Genomic DNA, 23,803 nt, shown 5'->3' on the forward strand with positions numbered 1-23,803 from the left:
AATGGCAGCATCTAACTGAGCTCCAAAGTGAAACATTTGATTGCATGCCATGTTACCTGTCCAGCCAGCAAGGCAGCAGCAATAGCCAGTCAAAGGATCACAGCCATCGGCGTGGTCACAATCACAACGTTCGCTGCAGTTCAGGCCGTACGTCCCATCCTTCCATTAACCAACGAAAAAAAGAAGAAGAAGAAGAAAAAGAAGAACAAATGAGGATAGGTGGATGCAGGAATCTACCGAGACAAAGTTATTCCAACTATACAACATATAAAGATAAAGGTAAAGGTTCCCCTCGCACATCCATGCTAATTGTTTCTGGCTCTAGAGGGCGGTGCTAATCTCTGTTACAAAGCCGAAGAGCCAGCGCTGTCTGAAGACGTCTCCGTGGTCATGTGGCCGGCATGACTAAATGCAGAAGGTGCACGGGACGCTGTTCCCTTCCCACCAAAGGGGTCCCTATTTTCCTACTTGCATCTTTTCTACGTGCTTTTGAACTGCTAGGTTGGCAGAAGCTGGGACAAGTAACTGGAGCTCACTCTGTTACGTGGCGCTAGGGATTCGAACCACCGAACTGCCGACCTTTCTGATCGAAAAGCTCAGCATCTTAGTCACTGAGCCACAGCGTCTCAGATATACAACATATACAGGTACTCTAACACAGGGATCCCCAACCGCCGGTCCGCGGACCGGTACCGGTCCGCGGAACAAGTCTTACCGGGCCGCAGGTTGCTGGGCGCCGCCATCTTTTTTGGTAAAAAAGTGCTTCTGGTGAGCTTTTCCGGGTAGAAAGCTCACCGGAAGCACTTTTTCATCAAAAAAAGATGGCGGCGCTAGCGCTTCCGGTGAGCTTTTCCGGGTAGAAAGCCATTTCTACCCGAAAAAGCTCACCGGAAGCGCTGGCGCCATCTTTTTTGACGAAAAAGTGCTTCCGGTGAGGTCACCGGAAGCACTTTTTCGTCAAAAAAAGATGGCGGCGCCCAGTTGATGCCGGTACCGGGCCGCGGCGCCCAGCTGATGCCGGTACCGGGCCGCGGCGTCAAAAAGGTTGGGGATCACTGCTCTAACAGATTAACAGAGTTGGAAAGGATCTTGAAGGTCATTAGTCCACCCCCCCCACCCAAGCAGGAAACCCTACATCATTTCTGACAAATGGCAGTCCAATCTCGTACATTCCTCCACTTATTCCTCAACTTACAACCATAATTGAGTCCAAAATTTATGTTGCTAAGTGAGAAATTTGTTCAGTGAGTTTGTCCCATTTTATGACATCTCTTGCCACATTTGTTAAGTGGATCACTGCAGTTGTTCAACTGTAACAGCATTGTTAAGTGAATCTTTTATGTCAGAATGTCACAAAAGGGGATGACATGACCCCAGGACTCTGCAAACCGTCATAAATGTGAGTCAATTGCCAAGCATCTGAATGTAAATCCCGTGACCATGGGGATGCTGCAATGGTCACAAGTGTGAAAAAATGGTCATCAGTCACTTTTTTGCAGTATACTGTCAAAACTTTGAATGGTCACTAAGTGAACTATTGCAATTTGAGGACTACCTGCAATTACAGTTGCAGATTTAAACGTACATGTTTAAATCAGGTGTAATGTTTCTGCCTGAATCCCAGAAAATCTTGATGGCTGGTTTCTTTGCTTAATCTGTCTGGAGCTAATTGGCACAATTCTGTCGTACAAGAAGTGGTGGTTGTTACCAGTTTAGCTAACTTGGAACCAAAAAAAGACCCAAAACAAATTAAGATCTTAATTTAATTAAGATCTTAATTAAGACTCTGCCAGCTGGCTTGGGGTCCCAACGGGGGAGTTTCACACGGGGGGGGGGGTTGTTGATGGACCAATGGCAGATCCCTCCTCCCCCCCTCTGGCTCATCCTACTCCTCCCCTCCCTATCTTTTAGTCAGAAACTGCATTTTGCATTTTTATTACAGTTGGATATATGTGTCTCTATTGTTTAATTGCTTTTAGTGATTGTAAGCTGCCCACAGTCACTGCTGCGAGATGGGCGACAAACAAATTTAATAAATAAGCACATACATACATACAGGCATGCATGCATATCTAATCGGTCAAAGCCACCTGTGATAATAGCTCCCTGGAGTCTACACATTAGTGTTCCAATATTTCAGGGGCTGCCACAGAGAAGAGGGAGTCAGACTACTTTCCAAAGCACCAGAAGGCAAGACAAGAACAAAATGGATGGAAACTAAACTCAGGAGAAAAGCAATCTAGAACCAAGGAAGAATTTCCTGACAGTTAGAACAATAAAATAGTGGTACAGCTTGCTCCAGAAGTTGTGGGTGGTCCAGCATTGAAGGTTTTTAAGAAGACAACTTTTATCTGAAATGGTAAAGGGTCTCTCCTGCTTGAGCAGGGGATTGGACTAGAACAGGGGTCACCAACCTTTTGGGGCATTTTGGATCATTCAGTGATCTATTTATCTGCCATCGGCTATCTCAGTCGCATAAAATTTGCTTGCAGTGAGTCTGCACTGAATAATAGAACCTTCCGTCCTAAGGGAGGTTCGGCTGTGCTTAAAAGCAGAGCCAAAGATCTAAAGACTAGCTAGAAAGCAAGAAATCCAACCATTTCCTGCTTCCTAGCTAATCTAAATCTCCCGGCACAGCAGAACAGATGATGGTCAGAAAAAGGAAAAATAGCAATTTAGCAGGCAAGTTTGCCGGGTAAGGAGTGAGTGGGAGGGGAGGGTTCCCGCGGGCAATGTGGGTGGCGCAGCCTTGTGTTCCTGTGCAGCCTGGATTAATTGCTCGGGGGGGGGGGCTCTGAGGGTGAGATTTCTCTGAGGCCCACCAAAATTTTCTAGCGGCCCACCAGTTGGACTAGAAGACCTCTAAGATCCCTTCCAACTCAGTGGTTCTGTTCGTTCGTTCAGTGGATTGATCCTTCTTCCCACCAACGTTGGAGAGAACCTGAACACCATTCACTCTCGCCAACTTTAAAGATGGGACAATCATCAGCTACTTGGTCCTCGATCGCTGGAGTTCTCACCTAGCCTAGGCACTTTTGTAGCTTCTTTTGAGTTTCCCTTTTCACACTAGATTCTTGAATTACAGTGGTTAAAGAACAGCAGTGGATAGGGCTAGAAGACCTTCAAGGTCCCTCGAATAACTCTGTTATTCGGACTGATTTCAAAATACATGTAGTGAAAACATTACATTTATCTCCCTGATCTAAGCCTGGATTTGTTTTGACCTCGGCGTCCCCAAAAAGCACTAAGCCAACTCTTTGCCCTGGCAAAACCCCTTTTATTAAACGAAGGTGAATTTCTTCCATTCACATTCAGCCAAAGGCCTGGCAAACGGTCTTTCAAGGGTGTAATTAGGAGCACAGCCCTCATCTAGCCTGGAGAGCTGCCAAGTAAATATTTCCAAACGCAGTGCTGACAAGGAAGGACTCGGCACAGAGTCTCTGAGATGCACAGACAGATTTTCACACGGCTGCAATGACGGAATTGTTTCCTGCAAAAGCTCCCTCCCCTTTTGCTCCCCTTTTAATCCCTATGGAGGGGCCACCTGTGGCTTTACTCCCATGTCGACCCTTAGTTCGTAATTGTTCTTTTCTTTTGGCAGCTCTGCGCATGCACACGCTGGGAATCGGTTCCAGAAGCTCCCCTGCCTCACTGCTGTCCGAGCCCGAAGGCAGCTGATGACTGCCAGCTGCCCTGGCCCCAACTCTGCCTCTGATGCAGAGCCCTCATCTGAGCCTTCCTCAGTCTCCAGGACTGGCCCATGTTCCTCCCCAACCTCCTCACTGTCTGACTCTGCTGCCAGCTCCAGCAGGCCACAACAGGATTTCCCATGAAAACAGCAAATCTCTCCAACTCAAGGAAGACTTACAGGGCAGGGCTGGTCACAGATTTCTCCTTGCCACCCAGGACCACAAAGGCAAGATCCATCCACAGGGTCACAGGCAGCTCCATTGGCACAATAACATGTCTGGTTGCAATTCAGACCCCACGTGTTGCTCGGGCATGGAATGGAACAGTCGGTTCCCTGCCAGCCTGTAAAATCAAAGAGACAAAGAACATTAGGTAAACTATTAACCATGGCTGTGTGCCCTCTCTCTTTGAAAATAAATACATTTTTGAGGGGAGTAACAAGATGTGTGGATTACAGTATTAGTGGTACACTTGGATTCTTCCAATATTGTGCTAATGAAATCCATGCCACTGTCAATAAGTGGATGGTCAGATATCTTACTTTAGGGGTATTATGCCCCTAAAGCCTTCTAGCAGCTCTGTGCACACACGCCCTGGGAACAGGCTCCCCTGGGTCCTCTGCCTTGCTGCTGCCAGACTCCGAAGGCTCCGGAGTCAGCACCCCACTCCCAGATGGTCCTGGCCCCATCTCTGCATCAGATGCAGGACCCTCATCCGAGTCCTCCCCAGACTCCCGGACCAGCCTCTGTTCTTCCCCACTGTCCGATTCCGCTGCCGTCTGCGCAGGCTGCCGGCAAACTACAACAGACCCGGACCATTCTGAGTGAAAGCATGATGGACACCAGTGCACAATAGCGGTTGAAACTGGAAATTGTACCTTCTCTGCAGAAGCAGGAGCCATCTCCCGGGGAACACATGCCATCATTTTTGCAGTTGCAGACCAAAGAGCAATTGATTCCATAGCTCCCGGGAGGGCACGTAACCGAGCAGATCTCTCCCTGAAAAAACAAAACAGATCTAGTCTGAGTGTTTGAAATTTGGATCCCGGGGAAACGGATTGCGATTCATCTGTTACTGATTTACAACTCCCATCAGTCAAAGCCCGGACAGCCTGATCAGTGATGGGTGGCTGATGCTGGGAATTGTCCTTCAGCAAGAGCTGGGAAGCCCAAATCCCCAAATGTACTTTGCAGAGTTATATCTTTGTAAGTATATAGTATCTCTGTAGAGTGGAATGATGGCCTAGAAGTGAAGATGCTCACCTCCCACTCAGAAGGTTGAGAGTTCAATCCTAAAAGCGACAGATGTTTCTCTCTCAGGGCACAAAGAAAAAAAAAATCTGCTGTGAACTCTGCATAGGCCTCGGGAAGGGCATCCGGCCAGTAAACGCTCAGCTCCATTCAGTCACCCTGACTGTACCCCAAATTAAGGAATTACAGGGTCGTAAAAAGAAGTATCTTTGTCATATATTATTTATTTAAGGAACAACATCATATAAGGAATAATATTAAAAGAGGATATGGCCGAAGGATCTAACCTCCCTTTAAAAAAAAAATATTTCATTTTATTTTACAAACATTCCATCTTTCATTTAAACAGTGTGTCGTCTGGGTACAAATATCTTGTGCGATAATGTTTCTAATTAATACAAATTACTTACCATAACAACAATAATTACATTCTTATTTTAACTTACTACGCATGATATTTCTTATTGTTATAACCACCCCCTTCTTAACTCCTTCTCCTCTATATTCTTATATTTAATTTCTAACTTCCATTTTTATTTAACCATTGACGAAATAATTCCCATATCATACAATATTCAATTTGTTCTTTTTCTTTAATTGCCAGCATTAATCTGTTCATTTCTGCACATTCTAATATTTTCCTGATCAAGTTCTCTTCGATTGGAACCTTTTCACTTTTCCAATTTTGAGAAAATACTATTCTAGCTGCAATTAATATATGAATGATTAAATACGTTTTTTCTTTACTATAACTTTCAGGTATCATCCTGATTTGACCTCCCTTATACTACTTGGAGGACCCTGGATAAGTTGAGAGTTGTAGCACCTAAGTGTAAAACCAATATGCTGAAGTGGAGGCTGTTAGCAGATAACAATATGCTGTGTAAATAGGGAGAGACACTGGTATGTCGGCTACTACCAGAAATATGTACCAATAACAACTTATTTGTTGCTTCTTTCTGGCAGTTTAAAGTTTGATCTGGGCACAGAAGAAGAAGAATTCTATTTATATAGTTTTATATTTTTAATATTGTAAGCTGCCCAGAGTTACCCTGTGGTAAGATGGGCGGCCAATCAGTTTAATTAATATAGTAAACAAACAAACAAACAAAAATATCCCAAAGTCTGCTGTGCAATACTGTTGGGACATAATGCTAATCTGGTCTAAAGGATGGTTGGTAGTCCATAGCTAGAAATAAAATAAAATAGTTGCAAGACATTTTAGCATTAAAAGGCTTGTTTAATTATTTGCCCAAATATTTCTCGAGCACCTGTTCAGATAAGAGCAGTCCCCAATTAAATGTCATCTAAAGAAGGAAAAATAAATAGAAGTCAGAATAATGTGTTACTGACTCTGAAACGGAAGAATTCAACATTACAGGAAAGATAAGACTTACAACGGGATAATTACTCACTTTCTCCCTGAATTGCTCAATGAAATGAACATAGAATGTGAGGGTTTTCTCGTAACAGAATAACAACATAACAGAGTTGGAAGGGACCTTGGAGGTCGTCTAGTCCAACCCCCCCTGCTCAAGCAGGAGACCCCATACTATTCTAGACAAGTGGCTTTCCAGTCTCTCCTTAAAAGCCTCCAGTGATGGGGCACCCACAACTACTGAAGGCAAATGGTTCCATTAATTAATTGTTCTTACTATTAGGAAATTTCTCCTTAGTTCTAGGCTGTTCCTCTCCTTGATTAGTTTCCATCCATTGCTTCTTTTCCTGCCTTCAGATGCTTTGGAGCATAGGTTGATCCCCTCTTCTCTGTGGCAGCCCCTCAAATACTGGAAGACTGCTATCGTGTCCCATCTAGTCCTTCTTCTCACTATAGGTAAAGGTTCCCCTGGCGCATACGTGCCAGTCGTTTCCGGCTCTAGGGGGCGGTGCTCATCTCCGTTTCAAAGCCGAAGAGCCAGCACTGTCCAAAGACGTCTCCGTGGTCATGTGGCCGGCAGGACTAAACACCGAAGGTGCACGTAATTCTCTTACCTTCCCACCAAAGGTTTTCTACTTGCATTTTTTACATGGTTTCAAACTGCTAGGTTGGCAGAAGCTGGGACAAGGAACGGGAGCTCACTCCGTTATGTAGTGCTAGGGATTCGAACCGCCAACCTGCCGACCTTTCTGATCTACAAGCTCAGCGTCTTAGCCACTGAACCACCATAGCCAATTCCTGCAACTTACGTTTTAGCCTGCAGCCTCCTAATCATCTTTCTTGCTCTTCTCTGCACACTTTCTAGGGTCTTAGCATCTTTTTTTGTGTGTTGTGTTGACCAGAACTGGACACTTAACTATTTTAAATATTTTAATCAAACAGCTACAGTTCAGCAGCTTCTTCCCCAGAGATAAATACACTCTGTGCATGCACTGAAACTTCTCCCATCGGGATAGCAGGGCCAAGATACAAAAGGAATCTTGCGTTTAACATTCACCCACTTCATTCTTTTACCAGAAGCAAAACAGCTGCGTATTTAAAGATCAGCCCTGCTTCATAACTGACAGTTCTCCAAGCCACAAAACTTCCAAGCCACAAAAACACAAATGGTAGGTTTGTATAAAAATACAACTGCTAGATTGGCAGAAGCTGGGACAAGTAACAGGAGCTCACTCTCTTACATGCGGTGCTAGGGATTCAAACTGCCAAATTGCTAACCTTTCTGATCGACAAGCTTTTGAGCCATCACGTCCCTTCAGTAGTCTAGCCATGCCCAGTTCCTGCAACCGTTCTTTATATGTTTTAGCCTCCATCTAAATCATCTTTGTTGCTCTTCTCTGCACTCTTTCCAAGAGCCTCAACATCTTTTTTACACCGTACAACCAAAACTGGATACAGTATTCTTGATGTTGTCTTACCAAGGCTTATAAAACAGTACCGACACTTCATATGATCTTGATGCTATCCCTCTGTTAATGCAGCCTAGGATTGCATTCGCTGTTTTGGTGGCTGCAGCACACTGTTGGCTCATATTTAAGTGATTGCCCACTAGGACCCTGAGATCCCTCTTGCAGTTACTGTTATTGAGCCAGGTTTAACCTAATCTGACCTACACACTTGTTTTTTTCCATGCCTAAATGTAAAACCTTACTTTTCTCCCCACTGAATTTCATTTGTTAGATAGGGACCAGTGTTTGAATCTATCAAGATCCATCTCTTGGGTGTTGGCTATTCCTACGAGCTTGGTATTGTTCTGCAAATTTGATGGGTTCCTCTTCCATCCCTTCACTTAAATTGTTTATGAAGATATTGAAGAGTCCTTGGCCTAAAGCAAAACTTTAGGATACCCCATTGCTTGTATCCCTCCATCTAGGCTACTTAGGCCAACCCCTAGGTTTTTGTGTAGGTAAGTAGATAGGTTGGAAGGATAAAAGGAAGGGAGGGAGGAAATTTTATCAAGAGTTTAACCGTCCCAACTATTGAGTAGCTGTTGTGTGTTGTGCACATTTCTCCCAAGGAAGCCACAAATGTGACCATGCAGAAGCCAAGCTGAGGCTGCATTCCAGGGCCTCCCCAACAAACAAGTGCCCAGATTTTGTAGCGTCACATTAGTCAACCCAAAAGTGGCCTGGCAGAACCACCCAGAAATGGTGCAAACACAAAGCCTGTAAGCCTTTTGTTGCAATCTCCTTGGTGTTTTCCATGACATCGAAAACTTGTCTTTGCAACTGGAAAAATAAGATACAGCTTACCAGGAGTACTAATGGGGTGAAGCTCGTGTCACCACAACGTGATGCTATTTCAACCATCATACCATCACCATTGCACGGGGAATGGCCTGCTAGAGAAGGTGTGGATAGAGGAGAACATCTGTAGGTTAGGACTGAACTGTTAGGTCTATGGTGCTGTCTGAGCTTGGCGGCTTTCTTGCAGACATTTCATTAGCAGACAAGCAATTAGCAGATCAGTGCTAGAAGGCAGTGAGGTTTGCAAAGAGGAGGAGGAGGAGGAGGAGGAAGAGGAGGAGGAGGAAGAAGAAGAGGATTGTGAAGTCCTTGGTGCTCTCTGAGCTTGATTGTTTTGTTGCAGATGTTTCATTAGCAGTCAAGGCAATATCATCAGTACTAGAAGGGAATGAGGTTTGTGAAGTAGAGGAGGAGGAGGAAGATGATTGTGGGGTCCTTGGCATTCTCTGAGCTTGGTTGTTTTCTTGCAGACATTTCATTACCAGACAAGGCAACATCATCAGTGCTAGAAGGTAGTAAGGTTTGGGATGAGGAGGAGGAGGAAGAGGAGGAGGAGAGGAGAGGAGAAGGAGGAGGATTGTGGGGTCCTTGGTGTTCTCTGAGCTTGGTTGGTCTGTTTCATTCCCCACCTAGGTAACTAGCTAAAAGTATTCCCATAGTTGCTGCATGCTTGCCTGGTGCCCAATCCAGATCAAGCTTCCCCTATCTTGATCCAGCTCTTTGGAAGATACTCCCTCCAGAATAGCCTCTTCGTTAGGTCTTGAAAGCACATATTTTTTTCTACAGGCATTTAATTGCTGATTCCAAATTTTAATTATTAATTCTATTTGTATTCCTTGTTTATTTTAATTGCTATTTTAACCGCACGCAATGCCTAGGTGTTAACATGGCTTTTCTTGTCCGAATTTTCCATCGTCGGTGGTATATCAAGTTAAAACGAAGAAATCAAAGCAGAAGAACACAATAAAATTCTCGGTGTTCTAAAGCAGCAGCTGATCTTGGACAGGCCAACTGTCCCCCCTGGGTGACGCCCTTCTACAGATGACATCTGCATTGTCCTCTAGAATAAGAAGAGTTCCACTGGCTGCCTTGAAGGTGGAAAGAAAACCAAGACAACCGCGACCCAGCAGGAGGTGGAAAGGTGGGATGGCAAATCTCCTGAAACAGCTGTTTGCTCATTAAGGAAAACATCCCAAGCAAACCACTAATCACAAAATCCGACAAGGGTTTAATGGCATGCAGAGCTCAGCCGCTGAACCAAGCAAGCCACTAACACACACACACACACACACACACATAACGTACCAGGTTCTGATCTTGCAGAAGTACAGATAAATTGCTGAGCATTACACAAAATTATGCAGTATTTTTTTTTTCTTGGAATATCAATATATACATAAGGCATTGCAAATTAACATCAAAAGCCAGGAATCGGTTTCCTGGATGAAGCTGTAAATCGCTGAGAGTTTTAATGTAACAGATAACAGATGATCAGAGTTGGAAGGGACCTTGTAGGTCATCTAGTCCAACCCCCTGCCCAAGCAGGAGACCCGACACCGTTTCTGACATATGGCAGTCCAGTCTCTTCTTGAAAGTCTCCAGTGTGCTTATTAGTGTTAACTTGTAGGTGGGGGTTTGTACAAGGCATCTCGGTTGGACTTTGAATTAACTTGGTTTTGGGGGGGATGTGTGTGTGTGTATTGCAAAATAGCTTGAGTTATCAAGGAAGACAGTGGGCTGGCTGCGTATAGCACACTAAGTCCCACATGCAGAAACAGACAGACAGACAGACAGACACACACGCCAAGTACATAGGCTCAACACTGACTGAGCTGAGATGCTGTCTGAATGCACCCCTAGTCTTTTCTGGAAGTTGGTTACATACAGGCAGCTGAGCGCAAAATTTCTGCTGCTAAGCGAGGCAGCTGTGAAGTGAATTTTGCTCCATTTTGACCGGCTTTCTTGCCACAGTTGTTAAATGAATCACTGCCGTGTTGTTAGGTTAGTAATTCGGTCATTAAGTGGTTTCCCCATTGACTTCGCTTGTCAGGAGGTCACAAAAAGGATCGCATGACCTTGGGACTGTGCAACAGTCATAAGTACATGCCAGTTACCAAGTGTCCGAGAGTTGATCACATGACCACAGGGATGGATGCTGCAACTGTTGTAAGTGTGAAAAATGGTGATAAGTCACTTTTTTCACTGCCATTCAGGGGTGGGATTCTACCGGTTCATACCGGTTCGGGTGAACTGGATGTTAAAGTTACAGCTGGTTTGCCAGACTGGTAGTTGAATCGACCGGCTGGTCCTGGCCCTCCCTCCCCTCCCCTCCCCGGAGTCTCCACGTAGCCCATTTCTGATGCAAGTATGTGCGGGGTCCGTGTGGAGGCTCTGGGAGGGGGAAAAATAGGCCTTCTGGAAGCCTGGAAACAGGCCTGTTTCCGGCTTCCAGAGGGTCTCCAGAGCCCGGGGGAGGCTGTTTTCGCCCTCCCAGAGGCCCGGGGGAGGACTGTGGACCCTCGGAAGGGCAAAAACAGCCTCCCCTGGGCTCTGGAGGCCCACCGGAAGCCAGAAACAGGAAGCTCTGGTAGGCCACGCCCACCATGGCCCCGCCCACCCAGCAACTGGGCAGCAAATCGGTTGCTGGGATTTTTTTGAATCCCACCCCTGCTGCCGTTGTAACTTCGAACTAGACGAATGGTTGTAAGTCAACAACTACCCGTAGGAGGACTTTGGATCAAAGGCTCACATCAGCTTCAGAGCTTGTAGAAGGTTGAACAGGGCAACTGCTCCTCCAACCGCTCCCTTTTCTCTGAGATGCTTTCAGCTGCAACTTCTGTGCAGAATGGGGCAGTTCGCCCTGGCCCTCTTGCCACGGCCAACTCATCGCAGCCCATTGCAAAGGTGCTGTCAGGTGGTGCTCCATTCAAAATTCAAGAAAGAAAAACTTAGACTTAGAAATCTTAGAAAACTTAGATATCTTTTACTGGAAATAAAGTGGTAGCAACAGTAGAATTCTGAATCTGAGGAATTAGGCGCGTAAATCACATATACAAAGTGTTGGAAACGTTCCCACCCCTCATAGTCCAAATGAGTCTTCCAATTAAAAGTTGTGAATAGGATCATGTGAGCATCTTCAGGTGGTGATGAGGCCTCTGTCCGTTGACCTTGACATATTTTGATAAAGATTTGCAGCTGCGCAGAGAAAAGAAAACTAGACGAGGAATAGAAACCTAAGAGCAAGAATTTATACTCCCCCCCACTCCTCATTTACACAATACAGGAATGTAACACCTCCAACTCTCTTCCCAGACATATCCCCTCCCCCCGTTACTTATGGCAGCCAAAAGATGCAAAGCAGTAGAAAAGATCTTGAAGGCTGACAGGTGCCTTGTGTCAAGAGGCAACCGGACTTTCTGGTTTTTCTTTGAAGACGTTAGGAGCAGGGGTGGGATTCAAATAATTTAGCAACCGGTTCTCTGCCCGGTTGCTGGGTGGGCGTGGCCATGGGGGGCGTGGCCTAATTGGCCTCCTGCACTACCCTGGGACCCAAAACAGACTGTGTGTGAAGGTGCTTTCACCCTCCCCGGGGTCCAGAGGCTCTCTGGAGGCCGGAAACAGGCCCGTTTCCGGCTGTCTGGAACTTCCAGGAGGCCTGTTTTTTGCCCTCCGAAGGCTCCGAAGGCTTTCCTTGAGCTTCCTGGAGGGTAAAAAAACAGCCTCCCTGGAGGCCAGAAACATTTTTGGGCTTCCGGAACTTCCAGGAGGCCTGTTTTTTGCCCTCCCTGAGCCTCAACACAGACTCTGCAAATACCTGACATCCAAAACAGGCCGCGTGGGGACTCCTGGTAGGGTCAGGGTGGGGTGGGCAGGGCCAGCCAGTTGCTGGAACTACCGGTTCACCGAACCAGATGTAAAATTAACATCCGGTTTGCCCAAACCAATGCGAACCGAGAGCAGCCCACCCCTGGTTAGGAGCATAGGAGAAAAACAACAACATCAGGACTAGATTCAGCAGTCCATCTGCATTTAAAACACACAGGTCCCTCTTTGGAAGACAACAAAGTCCACCTTTTGGACAGAGAGGATGGCTGGTTTGAAAGAGGGGTCAAAGAGGCCACCTATGTAGAAATTGAGCAGCCCTTCCTCAACAGAGGGGGAGGGATACAACACCATCTATCTCCAATCTACAACACGGTCCTTTCAACAGTTCCAAAAAAGTCTCCATACCCATTAGCACCACTCAGGTGACCCTGAGGACAGGGTGGCCTTAACGACTCTCTAAAAGCACGCAAATGACCAGCTATCTGCAAGGAATATAAATCCTTCCATTCCGCACCATTCATTCAGAGCTGAAGAAGCTTCTCGGATGAGAAGTGAAATGTCTTCAAAGAAAATCCAGAAAATCCAGTTGCCTCTTGGAAAAAAAAGCACCTTTGGGATAACCATGACCTGGATGGCTGAGGATCTCCATAGACATTTATCACAGCCAGCTTGCCCCAGGACAATTTCAACAATCCAATCGAATTATTCACAATAATTAAAAGCATATTTTATTTCTTGTCATTTGCTTTTCATTTTGTCCCTCCTTTTGTATCCTTTTTAAAATGATTCTATTCCACCATTTCTTCGATGTTATTGTAACTCTTGTTCCACAGTGGCTTGTCCCATGGCAAGTGGCCATGGTAAGTTGGCTGCAATTAGTTGGCCAATGGCCATGGCAAGTTGGCTGTGGCCAGTTGTCCTAAACTCACCTCTGTGTGGCTTGGAACACCTTTGGGTACCAGATCTCAGCATCGCGCTGCCTTATTAAGTTGATCATGGGAACGTTGCCACAATAGATTTTTTAAATAAATGCCATGAAAACCCAAGTACGCAGCTGGGGCTTTTTAGCAGAGAAGAATGAAGATGACTAAATAGGCTATTAAGATCGAGGGTGAGGTGGAGAAATGCCACAGAGAAGGGGGCAGAAAGAATTTGCTTGACATTAACAAGAACCTCCATCTTATTAATGGCTGACAGTTATAGGTGGCAGATTTAAGGGCTCCAGACGTACACCCCCCTTAATCCAGATTTTATGAGGTCAGGTGGCAACAGGATATAGTCGAGAGTACATGTCACCAACCGTTTTTTGAAATCATCGGATGTTTCTGACGAGAGGAAAGGCCGATGGGTGCCTTGATTTCTATGCTTTGGAATGGGCTGGGCAACCAAAATCTTGGAGGCAGGTAGGCCTCTAATCCTCTCCTTTTTGTGTATTTGTTTAAGCCTGTTGTAGTTCACTGGCAGCCTGTGCGGATGGCAGCGGAATTGGACAGTGGGGAAGGGCAGGGACCAGTCCGGGAGTCTGGAGAGGACTCGGACGAAGGTCCTGCGTCCGATGCAGAGATGGAGCCAGGACCATCTGGGAGTGGGGTGCTGATTCCAAGTCTCCAGAGTCTGGCAGCAGCAAGGCAGAGGAACAAGGGGAGCCTGTTCCCAGTGTGCGTCGGCGCAGAGCTGCTAGAAGGCAAGAGCAGCTGAAATAAAAGGAGCGACTCGGGAGTAAGGCTGGGAGGTAATTGCCCCTCCCATAAGGTATAAAGGAAATGCAAAGATGACAAAACCTTTGCAGGAAGCAAAGTCGTTCACTCTGTTCAGATTAAACCTTGAAGGTCTGTGTGGACTTTGTATTTTGGTTGGTTTTTTTACAGTTCATTTGGCACTTTAGTTGTTGGCAGCAATTCAAAATAGAGAAAGGTGGGTGCTTATCTCGAGGGACTGTTTGGGACTCATTACAGGCTGGGAATGCACATAATTCTCAGCGTTGAAATAAAACAAGAGTTGTTTGGACTAAGCGTGTGCTGAATTACGGTCTCAGAAAGCCTTGATCAGAACAAAACCTTTTTCTGCGTGTTCCAAAAACTGTGTTTCTGGTGGCATGAGTAAAGATCACCAGCAATTAGATTTATTACCATGTTGAGGTGAAAAATATGCAGAAGCTGGAGCTTCACGGAGTTAAACTCCACTCCTCTACTGATAACAGAATACCTTATGCCACCAGATTTGAAATTTTAGGCTTAGACAACCTAGAACTATGCTGCCTTTGGTCCGACCTTAGTACATAAAATTATCCATTGCAATGTACTACCCATCAATGACTACCTCAGCTTCAATCACAACGACACACGAGCACACAATAGATACAAACTTAAGGTAAACCGCTCCAAAACTCAATTGCAGAAAAGACGACTTGCTGTCAATGCCTGGAATGCCCTACCTGACTCTGTGGTTTCTTCCCCAAACCCCCAAAACTTTAACCTTAGACTATCTACTGTTGGCCTCACCCCCTTCCTAAGAGGTCTTTAAAGGGCATCCATAAGCATACCAACATGCCTACCATCCTTGTCCTATTGTCCCCATTTATTCGTACCCATTACCTGTATTAATAATCATGTTTGTAGTTATGTCTGTTATCTAATACATGCTCGACAAATAAATAAATAAACTGTCAGCCTTCAAGATCTTCTTTCTGGCTGTCATGAGTAACGGGGTGAGGAAGGGGGCAGGCTGGAGAGGTTACTAACTAATATTGTATAAACTGAGGAGGGTTTCTAATTCCTGCTTAGCTTTCTCTTCTCTGCGCAACTGCAAACCTTTATCTGAGTAAGCCAAGGTCAACTAATCATCAGCACCTGGAGATGTCCACATGCTGAGGTTCACAACTTTTAATTGGAAGAACCGTTTGAACTGTTGGGGGTGGGGACATTTCACTCCCTTGATATATGTGATGTACGTGCCTATTTCCTCAGATTCAGAATTCTCTTGTTGCTACCACTTGACTTCCAGTAAAAGATATATTTTCTCTGATTACAAGAGTCTAAGTATTTCTTTCTTGGATTTTGAACGGAGCACCAGCTGACATAAACAAAAAATAAAAAAGGAGAAGCAGATTTCTGGAATCAAGATGGAAGGGAAGGGAAGGGAAGAGGAAGGAAGATGAGAAAAAGAGAAGGGAGAATGAAAAGAAGAAAAGGAATGAAGAGAAGGAGAGTGAAGAGAAGAGAAGGAGATGAGACAAAAGAGAAGAAAAGGAGAATGAAAAGAAGAAAAAGAATGAAGAGAAGAGAAAGAGAGTGAAGAGAAGAGGAGATGAGAGAAAAGAGAAGAAAAGGAGAATGAGGAGAAGAAAAAGAACAAAGAGAAGAGAAGAAGAATAGAGATGAGAAGAGAAGAAAAGGAAAATGAAGAAAGAGAAGAGACTCTACTTGTCTGGAGAAATAAGAGATCTATTAGTCTTACAAGCAGTTCTTGATTTGAGATCAGAATTTCAGTCGTAATTCGAGGCACATTTAACATGACCAGATTTAATTTCATGACAGTTTTTACAATGGTCATTACATAAGTCACCATGGTTGTTAACACAAGCCGATTGTCAAATACTCAAAATGCAATCATGTAACTGTGGGGAGGGTACAGCAGTTATAACTTTGAGGACCAGTTGTAACTGTTTTTTTGAACCCATCATAACTTTCAAGAGTTCTTAAGTGAGTGATCATAAATCAAGGATTTCTTGTAAATAGCAAAATTTTAACATCATAGGCGTATCCTGACCGGAGTTGGATATCTCTTCTTTTTTAACTTGAATCTTCTTACAGAAATATGTCCAGTAGCAAAAGATACAAATATAATGACTCAAATTAAGATGATTAATTAAGATAGCATTAAAAAGAGTGAAATATGGGGAGAAGTTAATATAGAAGATTTAGAATGGTAAATAAAATAAGTAATGATATGTAAGATGAGTATGAATACAGTTGAAGTCCATGAAGAAAGAAATACCTGGGTCCAAGTTACTTTCCAAAAAGATCTTTTTTTTATGTTTTGTGTGTTGTGTATATATGTTTTTTTGGGGGAGAATTAATGAAACCTTGCAGAAATATAGAATGAGAATAATGGTAACTAAGTCAGAAAGAAATAGATGAAATAATAATAATAAAATGGAATAAGAGTAAAGAGAAAGAAAGAGAAAATGGATAAGAGGTTTTTGTATGTTTATATGGAAATGGTTTAAAACAGAATTATAGTTTATCTGACTTGTTAAATTTATAATGGAAAAAGGTTTAAATATGTAATGGATAATGACGACTTGTGTGTTTTGAAAAAAATTAATAAAACTTGTTTAAAAAAAAAAGAAATATGTCCAGTAGAAAGCCAGTTTGGTGTAGTAGTTCAAAGCTCCAAGCCAGACACCAGAGGCTACAAGTTCTAATCCCATCTTAGATATGAAGCCAACTGGATGACCTTTGGCCAGCCACTTTCTCTCAACCCTAGGATGAAGGCATTGGCAAACCACTTCCGAAAAATCTTACAACACTGATTTGAAGGTCAAATCACATTATCAGAGTTGGAAGGGACTTTATAGGTCATCTAGTCCAACCCCCCCGCCCAAGCGGGAGACCCTACACCATTTCTGACAAATGGCAGTTCAATCTCTTCTTGAAAGTCTCAAGTGATGGCGCTCTCACAACTTCTGAGGGCAACTTCTGTTCCATTGGTAGATTGTTCTCTCTGTCAGAAAGTTTCTCCTTATTTCCAAGTTAAATCTTGTTCAGTTTCCATCCATTATTCCTTGTTTATAGGCGCTTTAGAAAATAGCTTGACCCCTTCCTCCTCTCTGGGGCAGCTCCTCAAATATTGGAAGACCGCTATGATGTCTCCCCTGGTCCTTCTCTTCACTAGACTAGCCAAGCCCAGTTCCTGCAATTATTCATTGTATGTTTTAGCCTCCAGTCGCCTAATCATCCTGGTTGCTCTTCTCTGCACTTTTTCTAGTCTCAACATCTTTTTTATAGGGTGGTGACCAAAACTGGATGCAGTACTCTAGGTGCGTGCACACACACACACACACACATGAGTGGCTGTGATTGGGGGAGAGCATAGGATGAAACATAAATTGCAACATCGTCATGCAAACCTGACTATTTTCTCTGGATAACCCATGTTTGATCATTTCAGGCTCTCTCTGGTTGTGGCTTTCTAGACGTGACCTTTGTCTCCCAGCCTGCGTCACAACTATCCAACCACAGGTTTGCCCCTGCCTAGCCGGTGCCGCAAATTCACACAACCTGCCTCCTCAAACCTACAGCAAAAAGATCTGAGGGTCTGCTTTACGTGCAAATTTGCTATGTTTGGTTTGGCTGGATTTACATATATATTTTTTTTAAAAAAAGCTCAGACGCCAGCTTGTGCCATTGGCTTGCGGTTCAAAATACCGCCTGCAAACTGGGAAAGGGAATTCAGATACTGCCTGAAGTCAGACCTCCGTTGGGGATCAAATAAAAAATAAAAAAGCTAGAAGATGAAAAGGATTGCTTTCATTTTAATGGAAAATAGAAGTCTAAGCTGTGGATGTTTCAAGGAGGGCAAGCGGGCAACTGTGCCATCAAAACCCTGCCCTTTGACCGGCAGAAGGCCAAAACAAATATGAATTGAACTGAACCCTCCCCCCAACCCCCAAGACTTTTAAAATAAGCACATCGAAAGGGCAGGGCATTCATTGCACAGACTATTTTGACTTTTTTGACCTATCTAGAGGCCTCTGACTTAATCCCACACTTCCGTCTTCCGGAGTTTTATTCCCTCCCCTCTGTTATTCCCATTTATCCTCCCCGTGAAGATGTTTGAGCAACCCTGCTGCCACATCACTCGCCCTTGCAGAAACATGGCTGCGATTGGGTGCCCCATGCAAAGTCACGGAGGCTGCATGAAAAGAGGTGCCGACTGCAGCGCCTGAGGAAGAATATTAATCCTGGGTGCAAACCCCCCCCCCAAACAATTCATTAACATTTTGACCCTCAATTTGGGGAAGGCGACTTATAAAATCACGTGGCATCAGGCCGCCTTCCATGAATGACCCACGCAGGCGGCCCTTTCCCAGTTTCGGTCATCCTAATGCTCTCTCTCCCTCTCTGGTTCTTAGCTAGCCCTCAATACGGAGTCCTCAATTTACGTCCACCAATGAGTCCAACATTTCTGCTGCTCAACAAGACAGTTATTGCGTTTTGCCCCATCGTGGGACCTTTCGTGCGACAGTTTTTCAGTGAATCGTTGCAGTTAAGTGTCAGGATTCCAGCAATCACCCTAATTGAATCGTGATCCTTGAGCCAAACTTCAAAAAAACTTCAAAGGATTCATTAGAGGCGACATACTGGCACTGCCCCGTATGAAGCCAACTCTGCCCTACGTCATTTACAGTCCCCTGTGACCCTGTTTTTCCCCCTCTCTCCTGGGTGTCTCATAAACCAGATTCTCCAATGGAGGCCATTCACAGGCTGGGTGTCATCATTCCAATTAAATATATCTGCGGGCAAAAAGCACCAGAAGGCGAGACAAGAAGCAACGGATGGAAACTAATCAAGGAGAGAAGCAACCTGGAACTAAGCAGAAAATTCTTGACAGTGAGGACAATCAACCGGTGGAACAGGCTTGCCTTCAGATGTTGTGGGTGCTCCATCACTGGAGGCTTTGAAGAAGAGACTGGACAGCCATTTATCTGAAATGGCATAGGGTCTCCTGCTTAAGCAGGGGGTTAGACTAGAAGACCTCCAAGGTCCCTTCGAGCTCTATTCTGATTCATTGTATTCCACCTGGGAAAGCATCTGGCATTACCCCAACTTCTCTCCGGCAATAAAACATTTTGGATGCCTCTTCTATTTGCCCGAATTAATCAACAGCTGGGCTGCATATGGTGATTATTTTTCTCTCTTTCATCTCTCTCCCTTTTATTTTCTTTCCTCTTTCTTTCTTTTTTTTCCCTGGGAAGTTGAGCAACTCAATCAGTGCTGCGTGTTTGAGAGAAAAAGGGTTGGCTTTGGGGATGGAATGAAACGGGAGCCATACATAATTCAGGCGAAGATTCATAAAAGCCCAAGGGAACGAGTCAGAGAAATGTTACAGCTATTTTAAGGCTCTTGCCATAAATAGACTGATATTTAATTCTTCCCTCCCCCAGCAGTTGAGGGTTCCATCTGGGCCAGATGAAGGCTTGATCGAAGTTAATTGTTTTCTCTGGGATTTTAACCGACTGCATTGATCTGAAAGAGACTTTGTCCACTGGGGCTCCGCTCCGCTCCCCGGACTGCAAATTCTTCGCCATCAAAGGAGAAGTCAAACCACAAACAGATCTACCTGTACTCCACCAGGTTGCTAAACAGGAGTGTCAAAAAAAAAGGGGGGGCGGGGAAGAGGGAAATCGCAGCCATGGTTGCACGACTGATGCTATGCTACTTTACGCAGTGTGCACAGTCAAAAGGTCGTGGCCTGGATTGCATGACAGTGGCTGCCATCTTGACTTTTTTTGACCCGCTTTCTCACAGGTGGCCTGATCCTAAAAATGCTCAGGGCTGGTCTCAGTTTGAGGCATCCACTCCAGTCCACGAAAAAAATCTCTCTCCACGGAACCGGTCCCTGGTGCCCCAAAAGGTTGGGCCGAGTGAATTGCGTCCCATATTCTGTAACTGCTTTGCTCCCTGTGCCATCTGTCCGGCAAACTCGCAAGATTCATTTTTCTCACTACGTACATGTATACATCCAAACTTGACTGTGCTGTTTCTCTGCATCATATAATATATGTGGGTGTGTGCACAGTTCTGTATTTATTTATTTTGTAATATCTATGTAGTGTATGTTGGAGGTGGTGATCCTTTGAGAGCTGTATGAAACGAAATTTCATTTTAATGTGTGACAATTAGTGTACATTCACAGTGACAATAAAGTTATTTTATCTATCTATCTATCTATCTATCTATCTATCTATCTATCTATCTATCTATCTATCTATCTATCTATATCTTCTATCTATCTATCTTCTATTTATCTATTATCTATCATCTATCATCTCTCTCTCTAATTTTCTATCATCTATCTATCTATCTATCTATCTATCTATCTATCTATCTATCTATCTATCTATCTATCTCTCTCTCTCTCTCTCTCTCTCTCTCCATCTATCTCTCTCTCTATCTACCTTCTATTTATCTATTATCTATTATCTATCATATATCTCTCTCTCATCTTCTACCTATCTACCTATCTTCTGTCTGTCTATCTATCTATCTATCTATCTATCTATCTATCTATCTATCTATCTATCATCTATTTATCTATCTCTATCTTCTATCTATCTATATTCTATTTATCTATTATCTATCATCTCTCTCTCTAATCTTCTATCTTCTATCTATCTATCTATCTATCTATCTATCTATCTATCTATCTATCTATCTATCTATCTATCTATCTATCTATCTCTATCTATCTATCTATCTATCTATCTATCTATCTATCTATTATCTATTTATCTATCTCTATCTTCTATCTATCTAAATTCTATTTATCTATTATCTATCATCTCTCTATCTATCTATCTATCTATCTCTATCTATCTATCTATCTATCTATCTATCTATCTATCTATCTATCTATCTATCTATCTATCTATCTATCTATCTACCTTCTATTTATCTATTATCTATTATCTATCATATCTCTCTCTCTCATCTTCTACCTATCTTCTGTCTGTCTGTCTGTCTGTCTGTCTGTCTGTCTGTCTACCTGTCTACCTGTCTGTCTGTCTGTCTGTCTATCTATCTATCATCTATCTATCTATCTATCTATCTATCTATCTATCTATCTATCTATCTATCTATATCTATCTAATAGATCTATCTATCTATTTTTTGCCACAGTTGTTAAGCAAATCACTGCACTTAAGTGACTCATGGGGTTATTAAGTGAATCTGGCCTCCTCAATTGACTTTGCATGTCAGATGCCCGCTGGCAAAAGGTGATCACGTGACCCCCCCAGGACAGTGCAGCCATCGTACATTCATGCTGGTTGCCAAGTGCCCAAATTTTGATCACGTGACCAGGGAGATGCTACAAGGATTGTAAGTGTGAAAAATGTTCACTTCCTTCAGTGTCGCTGGTAACTTTCAATGGTCATTAAACAAACGGTGGTGATGGATTTCCCTTAGAGCAGTGTTTCTCAACCGTGGGAGTTTTAAGAAAGGTGGGCTCCAACTCCCAGGATTACCTAGCCAGCCATGGTGACTGGGGAATTCTGGGAGTTGAAGTCCACATGTCTTCATTGCTTAAAGCTACCGGAGCTGGGCTGCTATTGAAGCTCATCTCGATTTTTGCTTCTCAGTTATAGCCTTAGTTTTCTGATCCAACCTGATTTCTTTCATGTACTTACCAAATTATTTGAAAGGAATCCTCCTAATAAACTCTTTTTTTAAAGCCACCTCTTTCAAATAACCAAGCTAATTACATTTTTAAAGGAGAGAGGAAAAAGGGACGCATCCCAAATAATGCAATAGGAAATCATATCAAGGATTTCAAGAACAGGGCTACTATTCATCCCAATTTACTTTTTTACCTGTTCCTCACTAATGAGATACTAAACTTTGAAGACCACTAAGAAGGTTTTTCTCCTAGTTCCAAATTCTGTTCCCATTCAAAGGAGAAAGCAAAAAAGAAAAAGAAAAAAAAAAAGAATAGGTTAGCCTGGGGAATTAAAAAAAAAACCATGATTCTTGCTCTACCAAGTTCTTGCTAAACTACACACCAAACTAGAAGCAATGTCAAATGCCTAGGAGCTTTTCCCTCACAGGTTTTGAAAATGAGAACAAGATTCTGTTATCGTAACCTTACAATAAAGCAGAATTAGTTCACCTGGGTGTTCTTCCTGTCTGGACTGTTTCACAAGGTAGTCAATCAACCTTGTAGATCTGAAAATACATTTCCCCCCCTCATCTTTACAGCCTAAGAAACTAGGGAGAGTCCCTTCTGAGAAGTTTTCCATGCCCATGTAAAAGGTGTAGTACACTAAATTGTCTGCTACAACGTCCTACCTGTCAACGACTACTTCAGCTTCAATCCGCAATAACACACGGGCAAACAATAGATACAAACTCAAAGTAAACCGGTCCAAACTCGATTGCAGAAAATACGACTTCAGCCTCAGAGTGGTCAATGCCTGGAACGCCCTACCCGACTCTGTTGTTACAGCCTCAACCCCTCACAGCTTCAATATCAAACTGTCTACCGTGGACGTCACCCCATTCCTAAGAGGTCCTTAAAAGGGTTGTGCATTAATGCACCAGCGTGCCTACCGTCCCTGTCCTATTGTTCCCATTTATCCTATTATCACTATTATTAAGTGTTGTACCTGATCATTCTTGACTCTTGATGAATGTATCTTCTCTTTTATGTACACTGAGAGCATTTGCATCAAGACAAATTCCTTGTGTGTCCAATCACACTTGGCCAATAAAGAATTCTATTCTATTCTATTCTATTCTATTCTATTCTATTCTATTCTATTCTATTCTATTCTATTCTATTCTATTCTATTCTATTCTATTCTATTCTATTCTTTTACACATATTCTATTATTTTACACATATAAAAAAAAGGGATAGGATTTTGACCATGCAGTTAAGGCTGCCATATTGAATGTTTTAACCAGGGGTGGGATTCAAATTTCTTAACAACAGGTTCTGTGGGCATGGCTTAATTTGTGGGTGTGGCTTAGTGATCATGAGACTGGCTGGGTGTGGTGTGATTTGCCAATTCTCTGAACGGAGCAGGATTGTAACAACCGATTCTAGCGAACCAGTCCGAACTGGTAGAATCCCACCCCTGGTTTTAACCCAGGATGAGTTACAACCCTGAGAGTTTTCATTAGACTTTCGGGTTTATAATCACAACTCTCAGAGCTTTCCTTGCTTGAGAATTACAAGAGGTATCACTGCAATTTTTTTTTTCTTTTGCAACAGTCAGAAAGGTTCATAAACGAAACAGAGAAGCCGTGGGACTGTTTTGCAGGAAAGATGCTCCATTCTTATTTTTGTGTCATTCTTTCCCAAACATGCACAGCAAATTTGTTTTTGGGGGAGGGATTATTATTTTTTAAGGTTAAAAATAAACCCACAATCCTCCAGTTGCTATCAAGTTTGGAGAGATATGGTTTAGGATAATGGAGACAAAAGGCCATAAAATTGATAAAAACAATGACAGGGACATGTAGATATTTGGTTCTCTAGATTTGAGTGAATTTCAGAGAAGACAGTTCACGCTGCCAAAAAAAAAAAAAAAGCACATATGTATATCTCGCTCAAAATACAGCAAGATTT

The 23,803-nt window shown here is 43.5% G+C and overlaps 1 protein-coding gene across 2 annotated transcripts in view; it reads right to left on the reverse strand.

Moving 5' to 3' along the window:
• The window catches only part of MEGF11 (multiple EGF like domains 11), a 530,131-nt gene that overhangs the window by 101,579 nt on the left and 404,749 nt on the right, over positions 1 to 23,803 (reverse strand). For both annotated transcript variants that reach the window (XM_087972942.1, XM_087972943.1), the window contains exons 12-14: positions 4,568 to 4,688; positions 3,869 to 4,032; positions 57 to 159 (exon numbers count right to left, since the gene is read on the reverse strand). In XM_087972942.1, the coding sequence (XP_087829068.1) occupies positions 57 to 159; positions 3,869 to 4,032; positions 4,568 to 4,688 (388 nt within the window). The remainder of the gene's footprint in view (positions 1 to 56; positions 160 to 3,868; positions 4,033 to 4,567; positions 4,689 to 23,803) is intronic.

The sequence above is a fragment of the Notechis scutatus genome, chromosome 11 (genome assembly GCF_049901735.1).
Source record: "Notechis scutatus isolate UNSWTSFEM ecotype Mainland chromosome 11, rNotScu1.2, whole genome shotgun sequence".
NCBI lineage: Eukaryota > Metazoa > Chordata > Lepidosauria > Squamata > Elapidae > Notechis > Notechis scutatus.